At 51.8% G+C, this 21706-nt stretch overlaps 1 protein-coding gene across 3 annotated transcripts in view; it reads right to left on the bottom strand.

Annotated features, from left to right (window-relative positions):
• Positions 1-21706, bottom strand: part of LOC149865423 (uncharacterized) — an 87132-nt gene that overhangs the window by 48731 nt on the left and 16695 nt on the right. For 2 of the 3 annotated variants that reach the window (XM_090041510.1, XM_090041508.1), the window contains exon 1: positions 21485-21701. The exons of the other annotated variant lie outside the window; for it this stretch is intronic. In XM_090041510.1, coding sequence (XP_089897636.1) covers positions 21485-21563 — 79 coding nt within the window. In that variant the 5' untranslated portion in view covers positions 21564-21701. Of the gene's footprint in view, positions 1-21484; positions 21702-21706 lie in introns of those variants that run through there. 3 annotated transcript variants of the gene reach the window in all.

The raw sequence follows: 21706 nt of genomic DNA, 5'->3' as shown, positions 1-21706 counted from the left end.
TGGAGGGTCATCTTAAATTCGTTGCCCCCTTCCTCCCACTACTGCAGTGGGGAAAGCAGTGGTGGCAGGGTGGGTGGTCGGGGGAAGTGGTAGAGGGGGTAGGAAGTAGGGGCAGATGGTGGAGGGTGTCGAGCGGTGGTTTGAGCTTTGCCCCTTGTCACCCCACACCTTGTCCCCTGCTGCCTGGCCCCCTGCACTGCCTCTGCCCCTAGGTCAAGGCTGGAGCTGGAGCCACAACAGCTGCCTGTTCCCCCACCACCTCATACTCAAATCCAAGACTAGGGGCTTGAATCTGCCCTTCCTCTTGAATCCGAGTAAATACAGTACTTTCCCAATCGCTTCCTCAGAAAACCAGCAGCTTGTGACCAGCCGCTCGGAGGATCGTAGAGGGATGACTACTTCCTGTCACAAGGGAAAACAAATGGTTTTCTCAAGCCAAGGCGTTTCTGCACGGAAAGCTTTTTCTCTCCAATGACACGTCTAAACTGGCCTTCCTTCTTTTTCAGCGGAAGTCCCCTCCCATTGTAGGCTGCCTTTTCTACTCGTGAGGATGGGGTTTTTTGTAAATCCAGAGCAAAGCTTTCCAAAATGTGGGCCGCATGCAGGGACTTGGCACTGAAGTTCATTATGCTAGCCTGTGAACTATGAAATATCGTATCCAGAAGGAAACACTTTTCAACATCGTGTTTGACACCAGACAACATCGAGCTAAATAGACTGTTCTAACTTTTATCTGCGCCTAATTTGCACAAATTGAACTATTCCAGCCAGGAGATCTTACAGCACCTTCCTCTCGCCTGTGAAATATGAATTTTCATTTCCACTTAGGAGAAATTTTGCAATCTTTGCAGTCTCCTTTGCCCAAGGAAGGGCACGTGTGCCCAAAAGCTTGCAAATAAATAATTTTTTTGCAAACACCTAGTTGGTATAATAAAAGATATCATCTCCGCCACGAGTTCCAACTCCTTTTGCCTGTAGACTGATACAGCTACAACCTGGATCCTTGAACAGGCCTTCATGTTTCCTGCTCTTTTCCCGACTGCCAGAGCAATGTCATATTTGTAGAAAGCTGGGGAGATGTGCACCTTATGCTGTGAAGGGAAAGCTGATGAAGCAGGCCACTGCTTATGAAAGTTTACAGTGTGTGTCTCTGACTTAGTTAGTCAATAAGGAGCAAATCCCCTCTGCCATCTTTGCAGGCACAAATCACGTGCCTGGCAGCAGATATTGCATTAAAAGGGATGTGCCAGCTTCTATACCATCATTTCATGGGAAGGCTGTAGATGATTTACTTTGCTTATCGGTCTCAAATCAGGAACTCCCTGCCATCTCTATAAACTCAGGGTGAACCGTACAGCAGTGCTGGGAAATACAGTAAATGAGAAATTACACCCCCAGGCACACCGGTTCAGTGCATGAAGCTTTAGAAGAAGTCTGCCTACCATGTAAGTCCCTTAAAGGTTGAAGAGCTGCATGGTTCATGCCAGGACCACACATTATGCTGCCCAGCACAACGAGACATCTCACCGCGTACTCACAAGTGATCCATCACAACTGCAGCTTCTAGAGGAAGCAAGGAGTCGCATGGGAGAACGGCCTGGGGGGGGCTGGGAAGGGACTTCTGGAATAGTTACTCCCTACATACACCCACACCCCCCTACGTACCCCCTACATACCCCCTACATACCCCCACACACCCCTACATACCCCCTACATACACCCAACACACCCCTACATAGCCCCACACATGCCTACATAGCCCCTACATACCCCCACACACCCCTACATACCCCCTACATACACCCAACACACCCCTACATAGCCCCACACATGCCTACATAGCCCCTACATACACCCACACCCCCCTACGTACCCCCTACATACCCCCACACACCCCTACATACCCCCACACACCCCTACTTACCCCCTACATATACCACATACACCCCTACATAGCCCCACACACCCCTACATAGCCCCTACATACACCCACACACTTCAAAACAAGTTGTAATGAAGACCGCTGCCACAATGCATATTCTCCACCAGGATAAAAGTAAGAGACCCCCCAAAAGCCAGACAGGGGCATGCAGGAGAGCTAGTTGGAGAGCAGATCCACTCCCCTCCACTGTTCCTGTCTTTGCTTGGACTTGCTCTGGCTCCTTAAGCAGCAGCAGAGTGGGTTTAACCCCCATGTCGCTATTATTTAGCCTGGTGGCTTGCAAACTTCTGAGATGCAAGGCGCCTCTCCTTAGACTCCAGACCCACCCCGAGGAACATGCCGGCTCTCGGCTTTCACTCATTTTCTGATTACAGAAAAAAGAATGGAGCAATTCTTCCATTGCAAAGAACTGGGGAAGACCACACCAGGTCAGGATGGTTTTGACACTGTGGATTCCTGTTTGAAACCACCGGGTGTATTTTTGTGAGTTGTGGCTGCGTCTGCAAGAGCGGCAGACCATGCAGTTGTTCCTGCACAGTCATTTAGGGCTTACTTAACCAAGTAGTACATGACCATGTTACTGTGCAGGACTGTCCCCAGCGCGATTTTTTTCAGACGCTAGTGCACAGTAGCTCGTTACTACATTCAACAGGAAGAGGAAAAATTAAGAGGCAAGGGTATGGAGCTGGAAAAACCCAGGCATCTACGAAGCACACGTCAAAACTGCAACAGCTGTGGAATGGTAATCTATAAAAATGTGTCCTAAATAAAGACTGAAATCTGTCTTTCACACTCACCGCCCGGACAGGACAGTCTGCTGTAGAAACACTAGAATTGGATTTGTGAAACGCGCGTTTGACCATTGCTTCTCTCAGACACTGTTGTGTTTCTTATTGAATCTCTTTGGCCCTCGTTCAGTTCATTTGAATGGGAGTTTACTTTTATTGAGCTCTGAAGCACATGGTTCAATGCAAAGTGGATCTATAAAAGGGGTCTGTGAAATGGGCACATCTGCCTGTCTTGTGCATTCGAATTGCACGGTCTCCTCAGGGCATGAGCTTAGGGTAGAAAAGATAAATACAGCACGTAGCAGAAAAGGGTCTTGATTTTGGAGAGGTTCCCAGATGCTACGATAATACAAATAACCAAGGTATCCAGCCAGTGCCACAAAAACTGAAGTCTATGTACCAGCGTTCGTGCTCGAACTGAAATGAATGGTCAGACCAGATATATTAACCAAAGAGAGGCCTGAGTAGGTAGACACATTACCGAATCTGGTGTGCCTCTGCTTATATAACAGCAAGCTAAAAATAAATATGATTAGTCACTTGAGATTTTGCAAGCAATGCGACACTATATTTGACTACATGAATCACTGTTGTGAAGACTGCCTCATCTTGAAACTACTTCTGTAACTCATTTCCAAACGTGTTCCTCAGATACTTCGTGCATGTGTATATGTTTGTGTAGAAAATCCATGTTCTCGCTCGCTTTTTTTTTTTTTTTCCTCTGAAATTTCGGGTCTCAGGCCCAATCAGATAAATCAGTTCCCAATTCTGTCGCAGAATCATAGAAATGAAGGGCTGGAAGGGACCTCAAAGGACCATCAAGTCCAACCCCCTGCTCTGGGCAGGAATACTGCTAAGATCAAATGATCCCAGCAAGGTGCCTGCCCAGTCTCCTCTTGAAGACGTCCAAAAGTTGGGGACGGCACCACCTCCTTGGCCAACCCCTTCAATGTTATTAATCCACCAGCGCTAGCCATTTGAACGTCTGAGCTGAAAGATTTTATCACCCAAGCAATTAAGGCAGCGATTCTCAACCGGGGCCCCGCGGCCTTGAGATCCTCTCAAAGGTGCTGCAGGATTAGCACTGCTAGGTCTGCAAATGCAATTCACGAGAGACCTCATCCACGGCGTCAGAAATATTTGCCCCTCCAAGTTCTTGGCAACAGAAGAATCGCTCTATTATCTTTCTACAGTCAAAAATAGCGAAAATTCAGGAGGGTCGTTTTCTACAGGGGGCCTTGAGTCCAACAAGGCTCGAACTGCCGAGTGAAGGGCTCTGGAAATCTCTCGCAACCCTCGCATCGCAACGGACGGGGTGGCATCAGTCTCACAGCTGCCTGACATCTATAATATGTGTGCTGTTCATACAGTGATTCAGGGAAAAGCAGCATTTAAACACCAGCTCAGTTTTAGTGAGTTAAATGGGTTTTTTTAAAGTGAGATAGTCAAATGTTTTTTATGGGAACTAAAACAGACGGTTTCAAATCACTGTTTGCAGCTGCAGCATCCTTTCTGGCCCACTTTGATTTCCCCAAAGCAAAGCTGACAGAAGCTGCTTCCTTTCCACGAAGCTATGTCACCCAAGGAGTGCAACCTGTGCAGCCTGTGCTGATGCTAGGGTGCATAGAAATCAATCATTTAAAACCAACAAAATAGGGATTTTTAAAAATGTAAATCTGATTTATTTTGATTTCAATTATAATTAAGCCTTCTTTTTTAAAAAATAAACCAGCTTCAAATGAAATTTGAATTGAATGCAACCTAGGCTAAAGGTCAAATCTATAAAAATGGTTTAAATAAAATAATATGTTGACTCAATGAGCCTCTAGTAAAACCTGGAGTTAAAGGCTGACTTTCTTCTAGGTAAGAAAGAAGAGGAAAACATCTCATTTTTAAGGTCAAGCTTTGAAAATATGTCACAATATTTCATGCATCAAGGGCTTGACCATGCATGAGATGCAGGGTCTATGCTACTGGATGCAAAGACATCACTGGTGTTGGATCCTGGCCTCTGACTCCAGCAGACACCATGATGCGTCCTCCTTGATCAGGATCATCCACTGAGCCTGCCTGGATGGCATCAAACTCCTGTTTTAGTCTCTCTGTCTGAGCTCTGATTAGCTCCAGGCTCTCAAAATATGAATCTTTATGATTCTGCACCCACCATGGAGGTTTATTTTCCAGCTCATGGAAAAACAACCGTCTGCTCAATAACAACTAACCCTCTGTTCCTGGATGGTTCTCAGGATAAAATTAAAGAATCATAGAAAGTGAGGGTTGAAGGGACCCGGGGAGGTCACATCTGGTCCAGCCCCTTGCTCCAAGCAGGACCAGGCCCAACTACATCATCCCAGCCACGGCTTTGTCTAGTCAAGGTCTTCAAAACCTCCAAGGATGGAGACTCCACCACCTCTCTAGGTAACCTTTTCCAGTGCTTCCCCACCCTCCTAGTGAGAAAGTCTGTCCTAATACCTAACCTCAACTTCCCTTGCTGCAAATTGAGCCCATTGCTCTTTCTGTCATCTGCCCCCACTGAGACCAGTCCAGCTCCATCCTCTTTGCAGCCCCCCTGCGGGGAGTCGAAGGCGGCTATTCAATCCCCCTCGGTCTTCTCTTCTGCAGACTCAATCAGCCCAGTTCCCTCCGCCACTCCTCACAAGTCATCTGCTCCAACTTCCGAAACATTTTCACTCATGAGTGAAATGGATGAGGGAGACGAGGGTAACATTAAAATATCTACAGATGACACCAGGCAGGAAGAGCTGCAAACACGCTAGAGGCCGGTATGAGAATTCAAAATGTTTCCAATAAATGGAAGAAATGATCGTAACTCAGTCGGATGACACTCAATGAAGAAAAAATGATCATATTTAGGAAAGAAAAACAATTACATGCACAAATCAGGAAACACCTAGGTCGCAGCAGCAAGCTGCTTCCCCATGCAGCCCCGCTGTGCCCTGCCCGCTGGGCAGCGGAGGCCCCGGGGGAAGGCGCATGATCTCTTTTATCGGACCGAGTGAAACACAGACAAGGTTTCGGGTACTATTTTCCCCTTCCTCAGGTCTCTGCTGCATTTTCTCTCATTTTCCATTTATCGCCATGTCTTTAGTTATATTTTCCTTCGGAGCTCATTCTGAAGCCTTGCATAAAGGTTATCCTGAAACATGATCATGTTTGTCCTCTAGAGTTTCACGTGCTATGAATCCTAGGGTAGAAATGCTAGATCCTAGAAATATCAGCGATACTTAAGCACGTTAAATCCTTTGAGTTTGGCTTCCAAACACGCTCATTTTCATTTCCATACCTTCAGCCGATCAGCCACCCCGCCTTTACTCCCAAGGTTAAACGCCGACGTCCGTACCAAAAGGCTGAGGGTATGAGCACGCAGGCAAGTAACTGCGACGTGAGCCGGGGTCTGAATTGTATCGTGTCAGCTCATGTGAACAAACTGCTTTGCAGGTGTGCTTTTTTTTTTGCATAGTGAGCACAAGGTAGCTCACTCCTTGATGAAGGCAGGGTAGCCCTCCTCCAGTTATAGAGGAAGAGGCCGAACAAACAAACACGTTGGTGTAATAGAGCACAGTAGCTATTAGTCATATACATTTAAGCTTACTTCGTAGGAGGTCATTCTTATATCAGCATGCTCAGGAGATTCATTAGTGAGGCGTTAATGCTCAAGAGCACTGGCGAAACGGGGGTCCAGGAAGGGTGGTCGTTCCTCAAGGGAGCGATTGATCCTATGGGCGTGGAAGGAGACAATCCCATTGCACATAAAAGGGGGCAAAGGGGCCAAGAAGCCCTCTTGGCTGAACAGGGAAGTCCAGGAAAGGATAAAGGGCAAAGAAAGGGATACAGGCTGTGGAAACAGGGAGTAGCTATCAAGAAGGAGTACACCTCCCTGGCTCGCACTTGCAGGGAATCAGGACGGCCAAAGCAGGATTACAACTTAGGCTGGCGACAAAAGTGAAGAACAACACAAAGTCCTTTTTCAGGTATATAGGGAGCAAAAGGAAGAGGCAGGGTAGCATAAGACCCTACAGGACAAACTAGGGCGCTTGGTGACAGAGAGGGGGACGAAGCTGAGCGCTTCAATGAGTTCTTGGCATCTGTCCTAGACGCGGACCAGGACAGATCTCCCAGCTGGATCATAGATGGACACAGGAGGGACACCAGCCCACCAGCTGTTAGTGCCAACTTGGTGAAGGGGCCCTTGGAGGGGCTGGATGTGTTCAAATCAGCACACCCACTTGATCTTCCTCCACGATGCTGAAGGAATTGGCCAGTGTCCTAGCAGAGCCGCTGGCATGGCTGTTCGAGCACTCGTGGTGCTCCGGTCAGGTCCCAGAGGACTGGAAAAGGGTCGATGTGGCCCCTATTTTCAAGAAGGGGAGGAGGGAGGAACCAGAAAACTATAAGACGGTTTGTCTCACCTCCATCCTTGGGAAAACTCTGGAAAAAATCATTCAGGATCACATTTGAGAGAGCCCAGCAAGGGAAATAATGCTGAAAGGGAATCAGCCGGGTTCACTGCCGGTAGATCCTGCCTGACTAGCCTTGTTTGTTTTTACGACCAGGTCACAAAATGCTGAGACGCAGGAGTCGAGGCAGACTTTAAGATGGCCTTTGATATGGTATCGCATTCTGTTCTATTAAATAAGCCGACAGGCTGCGATGTGGATGCTTACACGGTCAGGTGGGCGGCAAACTGGCTTAGGGGTCACACCCAGAGAGTGATGGGGACGGGCTGGTATTGACCTGGAAAGATGCGGGCTGTGGAGTCCCGCAAGGCTCGGTCCTTGGACTGGTGCTATTCGATGTCTTCATCGGTGACTTGGAAAAGGGCATGCAGAGCACCCTGTCCAAGTTTGCAGATGACACCAAATTATGGGGCAAAGTTAACACACCAGAGGGTAGGGAATGGATCCAGGCAGATCTGGACAGGTTGGAAAAATGGGCAGAAGGAAATAGGATGCAGTTCAGCAAAGACAAGTGCAAAGTGCTGCACCTGGGCACAAAGCTTGTGGCTGCCTACAAACTCATCAGGGGAGGCCAGCAGGGAACCGGAGACGCTCTATTTCCTAGGGCACCGCTTGAGTAACTAGGAGCAATGGGCACAAAATGACAGAGAGCAGATTTATTTGGACATTAGGAAGAACTTGTTTACAGTGAGTGCTGCCAAACTCTGGAACAGGTTTCCAAGGGAGGTGGTGCTCCCCCCTACCTTGGGGGTCTTCAAGAGGAGACTGGACAACATCTGGCTGGGGTCTTCTGACCCCACTGCTCTTTCCTGCCCAGGGCAGGGGGTCAGACTTGGTGACCTACTGAGGTCCCTTCCCACCGTAACTTCTATGAATCCAGATCCACGCCCTGGGACACAGCTTTTGCACAGTTCGGAAACAACATCTGGATTATATCTAATAGCCTCTTCTTCGCCGTTGACTGGCTTGCTTCTTTCCGTTTACTTACGGCTGAATAACTCATTGCTGTTTATTGCAAATATGTACCGCAAGTTTTGTAGAGAGAGTTCAGAGTTCAACTTTCAAGAGTTCCCTGTCCCTGGATTTGCAAGATCTGAGACAAAGCTTTATTTGTTGAAGAGTTTTTTTTCCCCATTCCCACCCCTGGCACGGCTGTACGAGCACTCGTGGGGCTCTGGTGTGGGGCCAGAGGACTGGAAGAGGCCAACGTGGTTCCCATCTTCAAAAAGGGGAGAAAGGAGGACCTGGGAACTATAGGCCAGTTAATCTTACTTCCATCCTGGGGTAGCTTTTTGAGAAAGTTATCCTGGCACATGTCCACAAGGGGCCGGGGGGAGATCATGCTTAGGGGCAACCAACACGGGTTCATTAGCGGCAGGTCCTGTCAGACCAACCTGGTGGCCCTCTATGACCAGGTCACCAAATGCTTAGACGCAGGGGGAGCAGGGGACATGTCTTCCTGGACTTTTGGAAGGATTCGACACTGTCTCTCACCCCGTTCTCATTCAGAAACTGGGGGCTGTGGTGTAGACACCCACACAGTCAAATGGGTCGCCAAGTGGCCGGAGGGCCGCACCCAGAGAGCGGTGGTGGACGGGTCATTGTTGCCCTGGAGGGACGTGGGCAGTGGGGCCCCCAGGGCTCGGTCCTCGGGCCCGCACTGTTCAACATCTTCATCAGAGACTTGGACGAGGGGGTAAAAAGCACCTGTTCAAATTTGCTGATGACACTAAGATGTGGGGGGATGTGGGCACGCTAGAAGGGAGGAACAGGCTCCAATCGGACCTAGACGGGTTACAGGGGTGCGTGGTTGGGAACAGGATGGGATTCAGCACCGACAAGTGCAAGGTGCTGCACCTGGGGAGGAACAACCGGCACCATACCTACAGGCTGGGGAACTCCCTTCTTGTCAGGGCAGAGGCAGAAAAGGATCCTGGAGTCATCACTGACTCCAAGATGAACATGGGCCGGCAGTGTGGGGACGCGGTCAGGAAGGCCGACCGCACCTTGTCCTGCACCCACAGATGCACCTCGAGCAGGTCTGGGGAGGTGATCCTCCCCCTCTGTGCGGCACTGGTCAGGCCGCAGCTGGAGGACTGCGTCCAGTTCTGGGGGCCGCACTGCAGGAGGGATGTGGACAGCATGGAGAGGGGCCAGAGGAGGCCACTCGCATGATCAGGGGCAGCAGGGCAGGCCCTACAAGGAGAGGTGACGGGACGTGAACTTGTTCAACCTCCACAAGAGAAGGCTGAGGGGGATCTTGTGGCCTGTTATAAACTAGTCAGGGGGGGATCAGCAGGCACTGGGGGAGTCGCTGTTCCCCCGAGCACCGCCAGGAGTGACCAGGAACAACGGTCACAAGCTGGCAGAGGGTAGGTTTAGACTAGATATCAGGAGGCGCGACTCCACACTCAGGGCGGCTAGAGTCAGGGACCGACTTCCAAGAGAAGTGGTGCTGGCTCCTACCCTGGGGGTCTTTAAGAGGAGGCTGGATGAACACCTTGCTGTGGTCATTTGACCCCAGTACTCTTTGCTGCCATGGCAGGGGGGCGGACTAGATGATCTACTCAGGTCCCTTCCGACCCGACCAACCATGAAACTATAAAACTATGTCATTTCAATTAATTCAGCTTGTGATAAGCTTTTTTTCTGTAGCTAGCTCTTTTACATAATGACCTCTCTTGCCTCGCTACTGGAACCGAGTCTAAAACAACACACCTCCTGGCTGGTTTAGTGACTATTTGAAAACATCAGTCAGCTCATGCACCCAGGAAAATGCGGGCCGTTCCACTAATAGTATTTGCCCTCGAGTCTGTATCTAAGTTAGTTTTCCATAAAGACACAATGCACAGTAGTGCTTATGCTAATAACACTGCAGAATCCTTACCCATATGCCAGCAGAACATCTTTTACTATCCTTCCTCAAAGTGATTTCGACCAAAGACCGTCTGTTTTATCCATGTTCTCCCTAGACCCAGGGCGGCTAACCCCAAAGCGTGTATGCCACAAGTGGCACCGGCAGCCTCTGTGTGCGGCACGGGATAGATGTGGGAGGGAAGACAGCGGCAGACAGGACAGGGAGCAGAAAGCAGAGCAGCAGATTTGGCAGGGGGCATCAACTAGAGTAGCCAGGGAAGGGGATCAGAGTAGGAGTCAGGAAGGGTGTGGGGCTTAAGTTGGGGACGCATCTGCCACAAAGACTGGCCCCCCTTTCTAGACCTTGTGACTAACCCAGTGGTTCTCAAACGTTTTCGCCTCCAGGTACCCCTCGGAAAGTGCCAGCTCTTGGCTTTCATCTGTTTTCCGATTACAGAAAAATAGCAGAGCAATTCTTCTGCGGCAAAAGCCTCAGAAATCCCGCGGCAGGTCAGAACGACTGGGACACGCTGGATGCCTATTTGAAATCTCTGGGCTGATCTTGTGCTGCGCTCTTAAAAGGATCTCGCAGCTCGCCAGGGTGCGGCTGTGCCCTGCTCGGGAATCGCTGGTCTAACCTGGCCGTAAATACCTCCAGGGACTCTCCACCCTTCAAGGCTCTCTGTGTAACCTGTGGTTTTTTTTAGTCTACAGCAGCAGCCAGCATCCTTTTCAGGCCGCAGGCTGCAACGAGCCAGCTGAGGACAGAGGCGGGCGGACGCATGGGTGCTAGGACCTGGCTGCCACCACTTCTCTCTGCCATGGTGTAGGGGAAGCAAGATCCTCTGTCACTTCTCCCCATCCTGGCATAGGAAAAGCCCCCGTTGCCAAATGCCATCAAAGCCCCAGATCCACAGAGCGGAGCCAATGGCTCCGTAGGCTTCTGACACACATCATAGGGCTTGAATTAAACAACGCTACCCCAGCCCTTGGCAACACATTTCCTTTGGGTGCCAGTCGTGCTTACTATTCCCCCATGCTTCTGTTATCTCAGTAATACTTGCTTTCACATCCAGCACCAGCTCCTTCATTTACTGTCCAGGAATCCTGCACTGATTACAGACCATCCCGAACTTCCTCACCAGATCCAGTACAGCCCTTCCCTGAAAGCATGGCCGACATGACCACTGCTTTGCAAAATTAGCACCTCCTTTCTCCCTGCTTACTTTCTCCCTCCTCCTTACATCCAGGACATGTTAAAAAGTTTCACAGTTGTTTGGGGGCAGGAGGGATTAAGGATTTGCGTGCAGCCTCTTTTGGTTCGGCAGTAAGTACGTCAAGCAGGTAAATCCCCAGGTCCCCGCCCCCTGGCAGATCATAACAGGTGGACCATAACAGGTTCGCTCTGCTTTGCCCTTAAAATAACAGGAGTTACAGAGCTGTTGGGTTTATTGTGCCTGTCGCTCTTGGCAGCGCACGCGCTTCCCGAGAGAGTTTGTTTGTTTGTACTCATCAGTCGAAAAATAAACACACAAAACCAGCAGGCCTCCTAAAATGCGAAGAGCGTTTCTCAACACTGTTACATGCACCCAGCTCTGAAAAGCCCACGGCGCAATGCATGCGAGCTGCAACATACCCTACAGTGAGCGGGATCACGTCGAAACGGCACCCGCTGCTCAAAGACTGGCCATCGATTCAGCTTTCGGTCACTCTCCGATGCCTCCAGACTCCCTAAGCAAGTTTTATTCTTCCGGCTCAACCAAGGCATACTCTCAAGAGGCGGGCAGAAAACGTGCTTCAGGGACATCCTCAAGCCCAACTTCAAAAAATACAATAGCCACGTCAACTCATAGGAGTCGATCACCCAAGACTGCCCCAAATGGAGGAAGACTCTCCGTACTTTGCAGCAGGAGATGGAAAAGTGGGAGCGGCGGAAACTGCATGTCGTGGAGCAAACCAAGAGTCCGGCATCACCCACCCCGCACGGACATACACGTCCAAGCTGCGGTACAGCCTGTTGATCCCAGATAGGCCTCATCAGCTATCTTCAGACATGCAGATAAGACAACCATCCTCGACTCCGAGAGATTGCCGGAGAAGGTGTGGAAAAGATGCGTAGGAAAAGGTGCATAGGAAAAGATGCATGGGAAAACCTACGGCTTTTAAGTCACAGCCTTCCCTGGGCTGTGGTTGCAGAGGGCAGAAAGGAGGAGCTGAGTTAAATAGGAGCTTGGAGAAGGAATGCTGCCCTATCCCTTTATGCACCTGAAAGAGCTTCTTACTGGGACCGTGCTAATCCTACAGGGGAATAACATGGTGCTGGGACAGATCTTTGCTCTCATCCCCACCTCTTGAAGAAGCAGGCATGGCTGAGCACTAGGACTCAACCAAGGACGAGCCCAGATGAGCTCCCTCCGAGGGTGCTGAAGGCACTGGCCGATGTCGTTGCACAGCCACGGGCAAGAATATCTGAGCGCTCGTGGCGCACGGGCCAGGTCCCGGAGGACTGGAAAGGGGCCAGTGTGGTCCCTATTTCCAAGAAGGGGAGGAAGGAGGATCCAGGCAACTATAGGCCAGTCAGTCTCACCTGCATCCTTGGCAAAGTCTTCAAAAAGATTATTTAGGCTCATATATGTGAGAGCCCAGCAGGAAAAATTGTGCTGAAGGGAAACCAGCATGGGTTTGTAGCAGGTAGATCATGCCTGACTAATCTAGTCTCTTTGTATGACCAGGTTACAAAACACCTGGACGCAGGAGGAGGGGTGGATATCGTTTACTTAGACCTCAGGAAGGCCTTTGATATGGTATCCCACCCCATCCTGGTGAACAAGTTAAGAGGCTGTGACTTGGGTGGTTACACAGTCCGGTGGGTGGCGAATTGGCTAGGGGGTCGTACCCAGAGAGTAGTGCAGGACGGGTCGGTATTGACCTGGAAGGACGCGGGCAGTGGGGTCCCGCAGGGCTCGGTCCTTGGACCGATACTCTCCAATGTCTTCATCAGTGACTTGGACGAGGGAGTGAAGTGTACTCTGTCCAAGTCTGCAGATGATGGAAAACTGTCGGGAGAAGTGGACACACCGGGGGGCAGGGAACAACTACAGGCAGACCTGGACAGGTTGGACAAACGGGCAGAAAACAATAGGATGTGATTTAACAAGGAGAAATGCAAAGTGCTGCACCTAGGGAGGAAAAATGCCCAACACACCTACTGCCTAGGAAATGACCTGCTCGGCAGCACAGAAGCAGAAAGGGTTCTCGGAGTCCTACTGGACTCCAAGATGAACACGAGTCGTCAGTGTGACAAAGTCATCAGCAAAGCTAACGGCACTTTATCGTGCATCAGCAGATGCATGACAGACAGAACCGGGGAGGTGATACTTCCCCTCTATCAGGCGCTGGTCAGACCGCAGCTGGAGTACTGCATCCAGTTTTGGGCTCCGCACTTCAAGGGGGATGTGGATAACCTGGAGAGGGTCCAGAGAAGAGCCACTCGCATGGTTAAGGGCTTGCAGGCCAAGCCCTCTGAGGAGAGACTAGGGCACCTGGACCTCTTCAGCCTCTGCAAGAGAAGGTGGAGAGGCGACCTTGTGGCTGCCTAGAAATTCATCATGGGGGCGCAGAAGGGAATTGGTGAGGCTCTACTCACCAAGGCGTCCTTGGGGGTCACAAGAAATAATGGCCATAAGCTAGCAGAGAGCAGATTAGGCTGGACATTAGGAGGAACTTCTTCATAGTTAGAGTGGCCAAGGTCTGGAATGGGCTCCCAAGGGAGGTGGTGCTCTCCCCTACCCTGGGGGTCTTCAAGAGGAGGATGGATGGGCATCTGGCTGGGGTCATCTGAACCCAGCCCACTTTCCTGCCTATGCAGGGAGTTGGACTCGATGATCTATTGAGGTCCCTTCTGACCCTAACATCTATGAATCTATGAAGCTTAACTAACTCATTTTTTTGTCCTGGTTTTCACCGAGTTTTGCAAGAGGTATAGTCCTGGCAAGACCTCCCTGGTCAGTGAGTGAAACCTGGTGCTAGCACAGGTCCCATCGTGTTGTATAAACCCTTTTGTATACGTAGCAAGCTCTATCTTAAAAGAAGACGGAGAAAGGGAGGGCTGGCTCCCACGACTGCCATCGGGATGCCTTCCCAGCAGCTGGGTGCTCCCTAGCACTAGTTAGGAACCTTTTCCTAATTTCCACCCTAAATTAATTAATTCATGGTCAGTTCATATGAATTTGTTCTTGTGATATTGCTGCCTTGTAAGTGAAATGGCTCGCTTCCTTCCCGTGATGCTTCCTTCCCTGATATATTTATAGGGAGCAGAACAGTTCTCAAACTTTTTTTGTAAGATTAAACTAGTGGATCTCAACCAGGGTGCCATGGTTGCACGAGATAAACCGAGGGATCCACAAGATAAACCCAGGGTTTTCAAATAGGGGCCCACAGTGTTAAAAACAGCCTGACCTGTTGTGACTACTCTGAGCTCTTTGCAACAGAAAAAAAACCCTGCTCTGTTATAGTTTCTATAGTTAGAAAATGAGTGAAAACTAAGCATTTTTTGAGAGGTGTTCTGAGTCGAACAAGGGTGCCATGAAGTCCAAAAGGGTTGAGAATCACTGGATTAAACAAACCAAACCCTTCTACTCTTTTCCTGGAAAACAGGCTTTCTAATCCCCTTATCATAAGAGCCCTTGCATCCACTTGTTCCTCTTTGAATTCACCCTCCTGGTGTACAGCATCTTTCACCTTCTCACCCAGACTCAAAATAGATTTCATAGATTTCATAGACATCAGGGCTGGAAGGGACCTCGGGAGATCATCGAGTCCAGCCCCCTGCCCAAAGGGCAGGAAGGCAGCTGGGGTCATAGGATCCCAGCAAGATAAGCATCCAATTTGCTCTTGAAGGTGTTCAATGTAGGTGCTTGAACCACCTCCGCTGGCAGGCTGCTCCAGACCTTGGGGGCTCGGACAGGAAAGAAATTCTTCCTTACGTCCAGCCTGAAACGGTCTTGCAGGAGTTTGTGACCGTTCGACCTCGTCATCCCTTGGGGCGCTCTGGTGAACAGACGTTCCCCCAGATCCTGGTGGTCACCCCGATAAACTTACAGGTGGCCATCAGATCACCCCTGAGCCTGCGCTTTTCCAGGCTAAAGAGTCCCGTGGCTCTCAGCCTGTCATCGTAAGATCTGGTTTCCTGACCTCTGATCATGCGCGTGGCTCTCCTCTGGACTCTCTCAAGCTTCTCCACGTCCTTCTTGAATTGTGGAGCCCAAAACTGGACGCAGCACTCCAGCTGCGGCCTCACCAAGGCCGAGTACATGATGTCCCAGGATTTGCTCGAGAAGCATCTATGGATGCAAGCCAGCGTTTTGGTCGCTTTACTAGCCGCAGCATCACATTGCAGGCTCATGTTCATCTTGTGGTCAATGATGACCCCCAAGTCTCTTTCTTCTGTAGTGCTAACCAATGTAGCACTGCTGAGCCTATAAGGGTGCTGCAGGTTTTTCCTCCCAAGGTGGAGAACCTTGCATTTTTTGGTGTTAAACACCATGAGGTTCTCGTCTGCCCATTTGCTGAGCTTGTCCAGGTCAGCCTGGATCACCCGCCTGTCCTCTGGCGTGGATGCTTTGCCCCAAAGTTTGGCGTCATCGGCGAACTTGGCCAGTCCACTCCTGACTCCAATGTCCACATCGCTAATGAAGATGTTGAACAGGATGGGTCCCAGGACAGAGCCTTGAGGGACCCCACTGGTCACAGGGCACCACGATGAGTGACTGCCATCAATCACAACCCTCTGGGTCCGACCACGGAGCCAATTTCCCAGCCAGCAGATCGTGGTGGAGCCAAGGCCACAACTGGCCAGTTTGGCCAAGAGGTGATCATGGGATACCAGATCAAAAGCTTTTTTGAAGTCAAGATATATGACATCAATCTCTTCTCCCTCGTCCAGGTGATAGGTCACCTGGTCATAGAAGGAAATGAGATTGGTCAAACAAGACCTACCCGCAACAAACCCGTGCTGGCTATCCCTTAGGATGTTAGCCCGGGCCAGTCCATCAAGGATGGCCTCCTTAATAAACTTTTCCAAGATCTTCCCCAGGATAGAAGTCAGGCTAATGGGCCTGTAGTTAGCCGGATCCACTCTCCTCCCTTTCTTGAAGATCGGCACCACATTGGCCTTCTTCCAGTCTTCGGGCACTACACCAGCGCACCAGGAGCTCTCGAAGACCCGTGCCAGGGGCTGGGCTATGACGCTCGCCAGCTCCTTGAGTGCCCTGGGGTGCAGACTGTCAGGGCCGGCTAACTTGAAGGTATCCAGCTTCTCAAGGTGTTCCTTCACGAGGTCAGCATTGATGGAGGGTAGGGAATCCCCCTCACCCAGATTTCCCTGTCCCATAGCAGGCACGGGCGTCCCATGGGACTGATGAAAGACTGACGCAAAGTACCTATTTAATAGGCTGGCTTTTTCCTGGGCGTCAGTTTTCAGTTGCCCCATCTGGTTTAGCAGGGGTCCAACATTGCCCTTGCTTTTCCTCCGGTTCCCCACATATCTGAAAAAGGACTTTTTGTTGTCCTTGATGCCTGAAGCTAGTTGGAGTTCAGTTGCAGCCTTGGCTTTCCTAGTATGTCATGCAACCGGTAGTCCTGCTCAGCGAGCCAAGGAAGGGAAAACAGCTCCGTGCCAGCTCCTTCTGGAGCAGACAAGATTTATGGGTTTGAGGCTATTATAAAGCAATGCATAAAGGGGGGACAGCAAATGGTTTTCATCAGCTAAATTAAGATATCAAGTAGCATCAGCATATGTCCTGAACCCTGTAACCCTCTCTCCAGAGCCAAATAGCTTATATCCTTTCACTTTTGTTACAAGTGCCATGCTTCTGGCTGTTGTATGCATAAAATCGTGCGCCCCTGCAAGACCCAAGCGGTAATCCTGTGACTACACCAGACAAGAAAGATGATATTTTGAACAGTTTCTTTGCCTCTGTTTTCTTGAACAGGGACTGGGACATCCCTCCTACCGGAGGTAAGGACAGTCTCGGGGCTAGCTCTGTCAGGCCTTTGGTCAGCGCAGATGTAGTTCAGGATCTTCTGGAAGAGCTGGACATTTTTAAATCTGCAGGTCCAGATGCCCTCCACCCAGGGGTGCTGAGGAAGCTGGCAGGGGTCATCGCGGAGCCCTTGGCCCGGCTGTATGAGCATTCGTGGTCATCTGGCCAGGTGCCGGGGGATTGGAAACTAGCTAATGTGGTCCCAATTTTTAAGAAGGGGAGGAAGGAGGACACAAGTAACTATAGGCCTGCAAGCCTCACCTTGGTGCTCGAGAAGATCTTGGAGAGGATCATCCAGGAGCACATCTGTGGGGGCCGGCAGGGGAGATCACGCTCAGGGGCAACCAGCATGGGTTCATCAAAGGCAGGTCCTGCCTGACCAACCTGATGGCCTTTTATGACCAGGTGACAAAATCCCTGGATGATGGTGTCGCTGTGGACGTCGTCTTTCTAAACTTTAAGAAGGCCTTTGACACTCTCTCTCACCCCATCCTCATTAATAAATTAGGCAACTACGGCATGGATGCCTGCATAGTTGGATAGGTCAAAAATTGGCTGATGGGGCGCACCCAGAGAGCGGTGGTGGACGGGTCACTGTCAGCCCGGAGGGACGTGGGCAGTGGGGTCCCCCAGGGCTCGGTCCTCGGCCCGCACTGTTCAACATCTTCATCAGCGACTTGGACGAGGGGGTGGAAAGCACACTGTCCAAGTTTGCTGATGACACTAAGATGTGGGGCGAGGTGGACACACTTGAAGGGAAAGAGAGGCTGCAAATAGATTTAGACAGACTACAAAAGGGGGCAGATGAGACTAGGATGGGGTTCAACATAGATAAATGCAGGGTGCTGCACCTGGGGAGAAGGAACCCACAGCGTACATACAGGCTGGGGAGCGCCCCTCTTGAAAGCACAGAGGTGGAACGGGATCTTGGAGTCATTATTGACTCCACGATGAACATGAGCTGCCAATGCCAGACCGCAGCCGGCAAGGCAGCTGCACCTTGTCGTGCATCCACAGATGCACCTCGAGCAGGGCCAGGGAGGTGATCCTCCCCCTCTACGCGGCACTGGTCAGGCCGCAGCTGGAGTACTGCGTCCAGGTCTGGGCGCCGCACTTCAGGGGGGATGTGGACAGCATGGAGAGGGGCCAGAGGAGGCCACTGGCATGGTCAGGGGACAACAGGGCAGGCCCTACAAGGAGAGGCGATGGGACCTGAACCTGTTCAGCCTCAGCAAGAGGAGGCTGGGGGGGGACCTGGTGGCTGCCTACAAACTCATCAGGGGAGATCAACAGCAAATAGGTAGAGACCTTTTCTCCCCACCTGGGGTGACAAGGAACAATGGTAATAAGCTGATGGAGAATAGGTTTAGGTTAGAGGCAATATTTTACAGTTAGGGTGGCCAAAATCTGGAACCAACTTCCCAGGGAAGTGGTCCTCGCCCCTACCTTGGGCAAATTCAGGAGGAGGTTGGAGATCACCTGTCTGGGGTCGTGAGCCCAGCATTCATTCCTGCCTGTGGCAGGGGGTCAGGCCAGATGATCTGATCAGGTCCCTCCTGACCCTAGCTACTATGAAGCTATGAAACTATGTTCATTAACATCAGTAGTGCAAGACTGATGTTGTAGCTGTGTTGGTCCAGCAATTAAGTGAGAGGTAAGGATTTTTTAGGTGGGTATCTTCTAGCTGGTCAAATAAAAGATTCAGCTGGGACTACATAGTCGGTCCAATAAAAGATATCACTCTGTGAAATCGCTGCCTTTCACGTGATTAGCATAGGTCACAGAGTAGACGAAACCAGGTTGAAGCTTGGTGTCTGTTCTCCTGTTCTCTCTGTCTTCCAACCTATCATGTAACCACTAGCAAAACCGTCTCCCCCAGGATCTTGGGTAACGCTGTTTATACATCCCTGTCTCTGCTGGAAATCCCTTGACTGTCAAATCACACACAAAAATCAAGTGCCTTTTTCCCTAGCTTGGCTCCGTTGGCCATCTCGTTCATTCTGCATGGGACCCTGATTCTGTCCGGGACCGAGGAAACCTCCCAACCCCGTGCCGCCAGCAGATTTCCCCAGGACGCTACTCCTATTTGAACCGAGGAGGTTAATGAATATCTTAATGCAAGATCTGCTCTCGGCTGCACTCCGTCAGTAACCTCCCTTGGCCTGCGATCGCCCCTCTCCAACACAAGGACCTGAGCCTCCGCTTGACCGTTCCTCTATTACCCCCGTCTTTCCCACTTCAGCTAATAAATTCTCTTGTGGCCCTGTACCAAATATTTTGCTAAGGGCCAGGCAGATGAGAGCATCTGTGTTTCTGTTGTCTAAACAAATCTTGTTTGCAAATGCTCATAGGCCACCTCGACACAACTGACCTCTGGTTTCTCATGCTGCGTTTTATCCCCTGCTCCACTCATCCCCAAGCCTTTATATTAAAATTTAGTCTCGTCCTGATCTGATTAACCACCTATTTCAGACAGCTGCGGTCATAATGACACAAGCACAGGGTTACACCCATTCCTCTTCCTCTTTTCTGAGATGCTGAGTTGGATGCGATGAGCTCGGGTTCACAAACGCTTATGCCAGGGGTACTCAACCCAGCCCCTGGAGCCGTGACATCCAACCCGTGGGGCTTTCCTTGGCTCTGGAAATTTGGCGGTGGCAGCGTTACTTAGCACTCTGCCACTGCCAAAATGACGTGCCCGTGGGGAGCCCCGTGGGCTGGATAAAGTGGCCCAGGCTGCAGGACTGCCGCAGCACAGGGCTGGATCCAGGCATGGGGCCTGATCCATATACAGGGTGACCAGCATGAGACCCAGTACATATACACAGGGCCTATGGGTGGATCCAGGAGTTTGAAATGCGGGGTGCAGATGGTGTGGCACATCACTGTATATAGCACAACACGTCGTTTTCCCCAGATAAAAAGAAACGAGAAGCCTTGCTAACATGCTGGGGGGGGGGGGGGGGGGGGGGGGGGGGGGGGGGGGTGGGGGGGGGGGCAGCAGTATATTGATCCGCTTAAGATGCAAGCCAAAACAATATAACTATTGAAATGTGCACTTAGTTGCTAGATTATACATGTAGTTATAAAAAAATACAACAAATGAGGCCAAGAGTAGTCAAAGGATCTTTGTATCATTAGTCCTGCCATCGTTATAGTGAAATGGGCATCTCTTATTCCGATTCTTCATGCTGAATCTAGCCTCCTTGAGCAGCACAACGCTGCCTCCAACGCTTTGCTGCCAGTCATGTGAGTGGATAGGACCACTCCTGAGTAAGGATCGTAGCTAGAGCTAAATCCAGCCTGCAGGGCCGAGAAAGAGAAGAGACATTCCCAAGACGGGCTAACAGACAGCAAGGCTGCAGAAGAAAGGATAGATCAAACCATGAAAAATCAAGACCAGGGTAGAGGGCTGTTGCCCTGCTGTCTGCCCCTGGCACACCAACATCTTACAAGGCGAGGTTACGGGGGGGTTTGGCACTCTGCCCCCAAACCTCGCCGACCCCCGCTATACATCTTACAGTCACAGAGAAGCGGGGCAGGAAGGGACCTCCAGGCATCACCTCGTCCAGCCCCCCGCCCGCGGCAGGGTCAGCGCTGTGCAGACCGCCCTGCCCAAACCCATCCTTGAAACCACCGTCAGCCCCGACACAGCGCCAGGCACCCGAGCCCGCCCCAGGCAAAGCAGGGAACCACGGCAGAGCAGTGTCCTGCGTCTGCAAAACAGGATATGGTGAATCCTGATGCAACACCCGTGCCTGCCACGGGTACCGCCGGCACAGCCCCGTAAGCCACGGGTACCCCCGGCACAGCCCCGTAAGCCACGGGTACCCCCGGCACAGCCCTGTAAACAGGCTGTAATTGTACACTCAAGAGATCCTCTGCTACAGAGGAAGGCAACCCAGGCCCGGTCCATCCCAGCCTGACCGGGTAACATCCCTTCCTGAACCCGGCCAGGATGTTTGATTCAACTGGTCTGGACAGGCTGCCAGTCCCCCCTGCTCTCTGCGCTGCCGCCCCGTTGGGGGAGAACTCCCCGCCCGGGGCTAGCGCCCCTTCTGCTGGCACTTGCCCCCGGGCTGGAGCGCGCCCCTGGGGCAGCTGCTCCGGCTCACCCGTAGCCCACCACCGGCGGGACCTCAGCCCCCCGCACAGGCGCCTGCCCGCTGCCCCTTGCCCCTTCCCGCCGGTCGCCTGGACTCGGGACGCCTCTGTCGGCTCCCCTCGCCCTCCAGCGCGGGAGCCGCGAGCCGAGCCGGGGCTGGACCCCGAGCGCCCCGTCCGGCGCCGGCGCCGGGCTCCCCGCCGACGGCACCCCCCGCCGGCGGGCTCTCCGCCTCCCTGCCCCGCGGCCCGGGGGCTGCGGCGCCGCCTTACCTTGCGGGCCGGGCGCGGCGGAGCCGGGGGCCAGCAGCGCGGCCAGGCAGCAGAGCCAGGGCAGGGGCAGGCGGGCCATGCGCGGCGGCGGCACGCGGGGGCTCGGCGGGGACGCGCGGGGCCGGGCGGCGGGGACGCGGCATTGTGCACGGCGCCTTTCGCTTTCGCTTCGCCGCCGGGCGGGAGCGCCGCACGTGTGTGCGGGCCGGGCCGGGCCGGGCC

The sequence above is a fragment of the Crocodylus siamensis genome, chromosome 4 (genome assembly GCF_052110815.1).
Source record: "Crocodylus siamensis isolate JL-2025a chromosome 4, ASM5211081v1, whole genome shotgun sequence".
NCBI classification, from domain to species: domain Eukaryota; kingdom Metazoa; phylum Chordata; order Crocodylia; family Crocodylidae; genus Crocodylus; species Crocodylus siamensis.
Note: the sequence above shows the minus strand (reverse complement) of the source record. Positions and strands in the feature narration are given on the sequence as shown.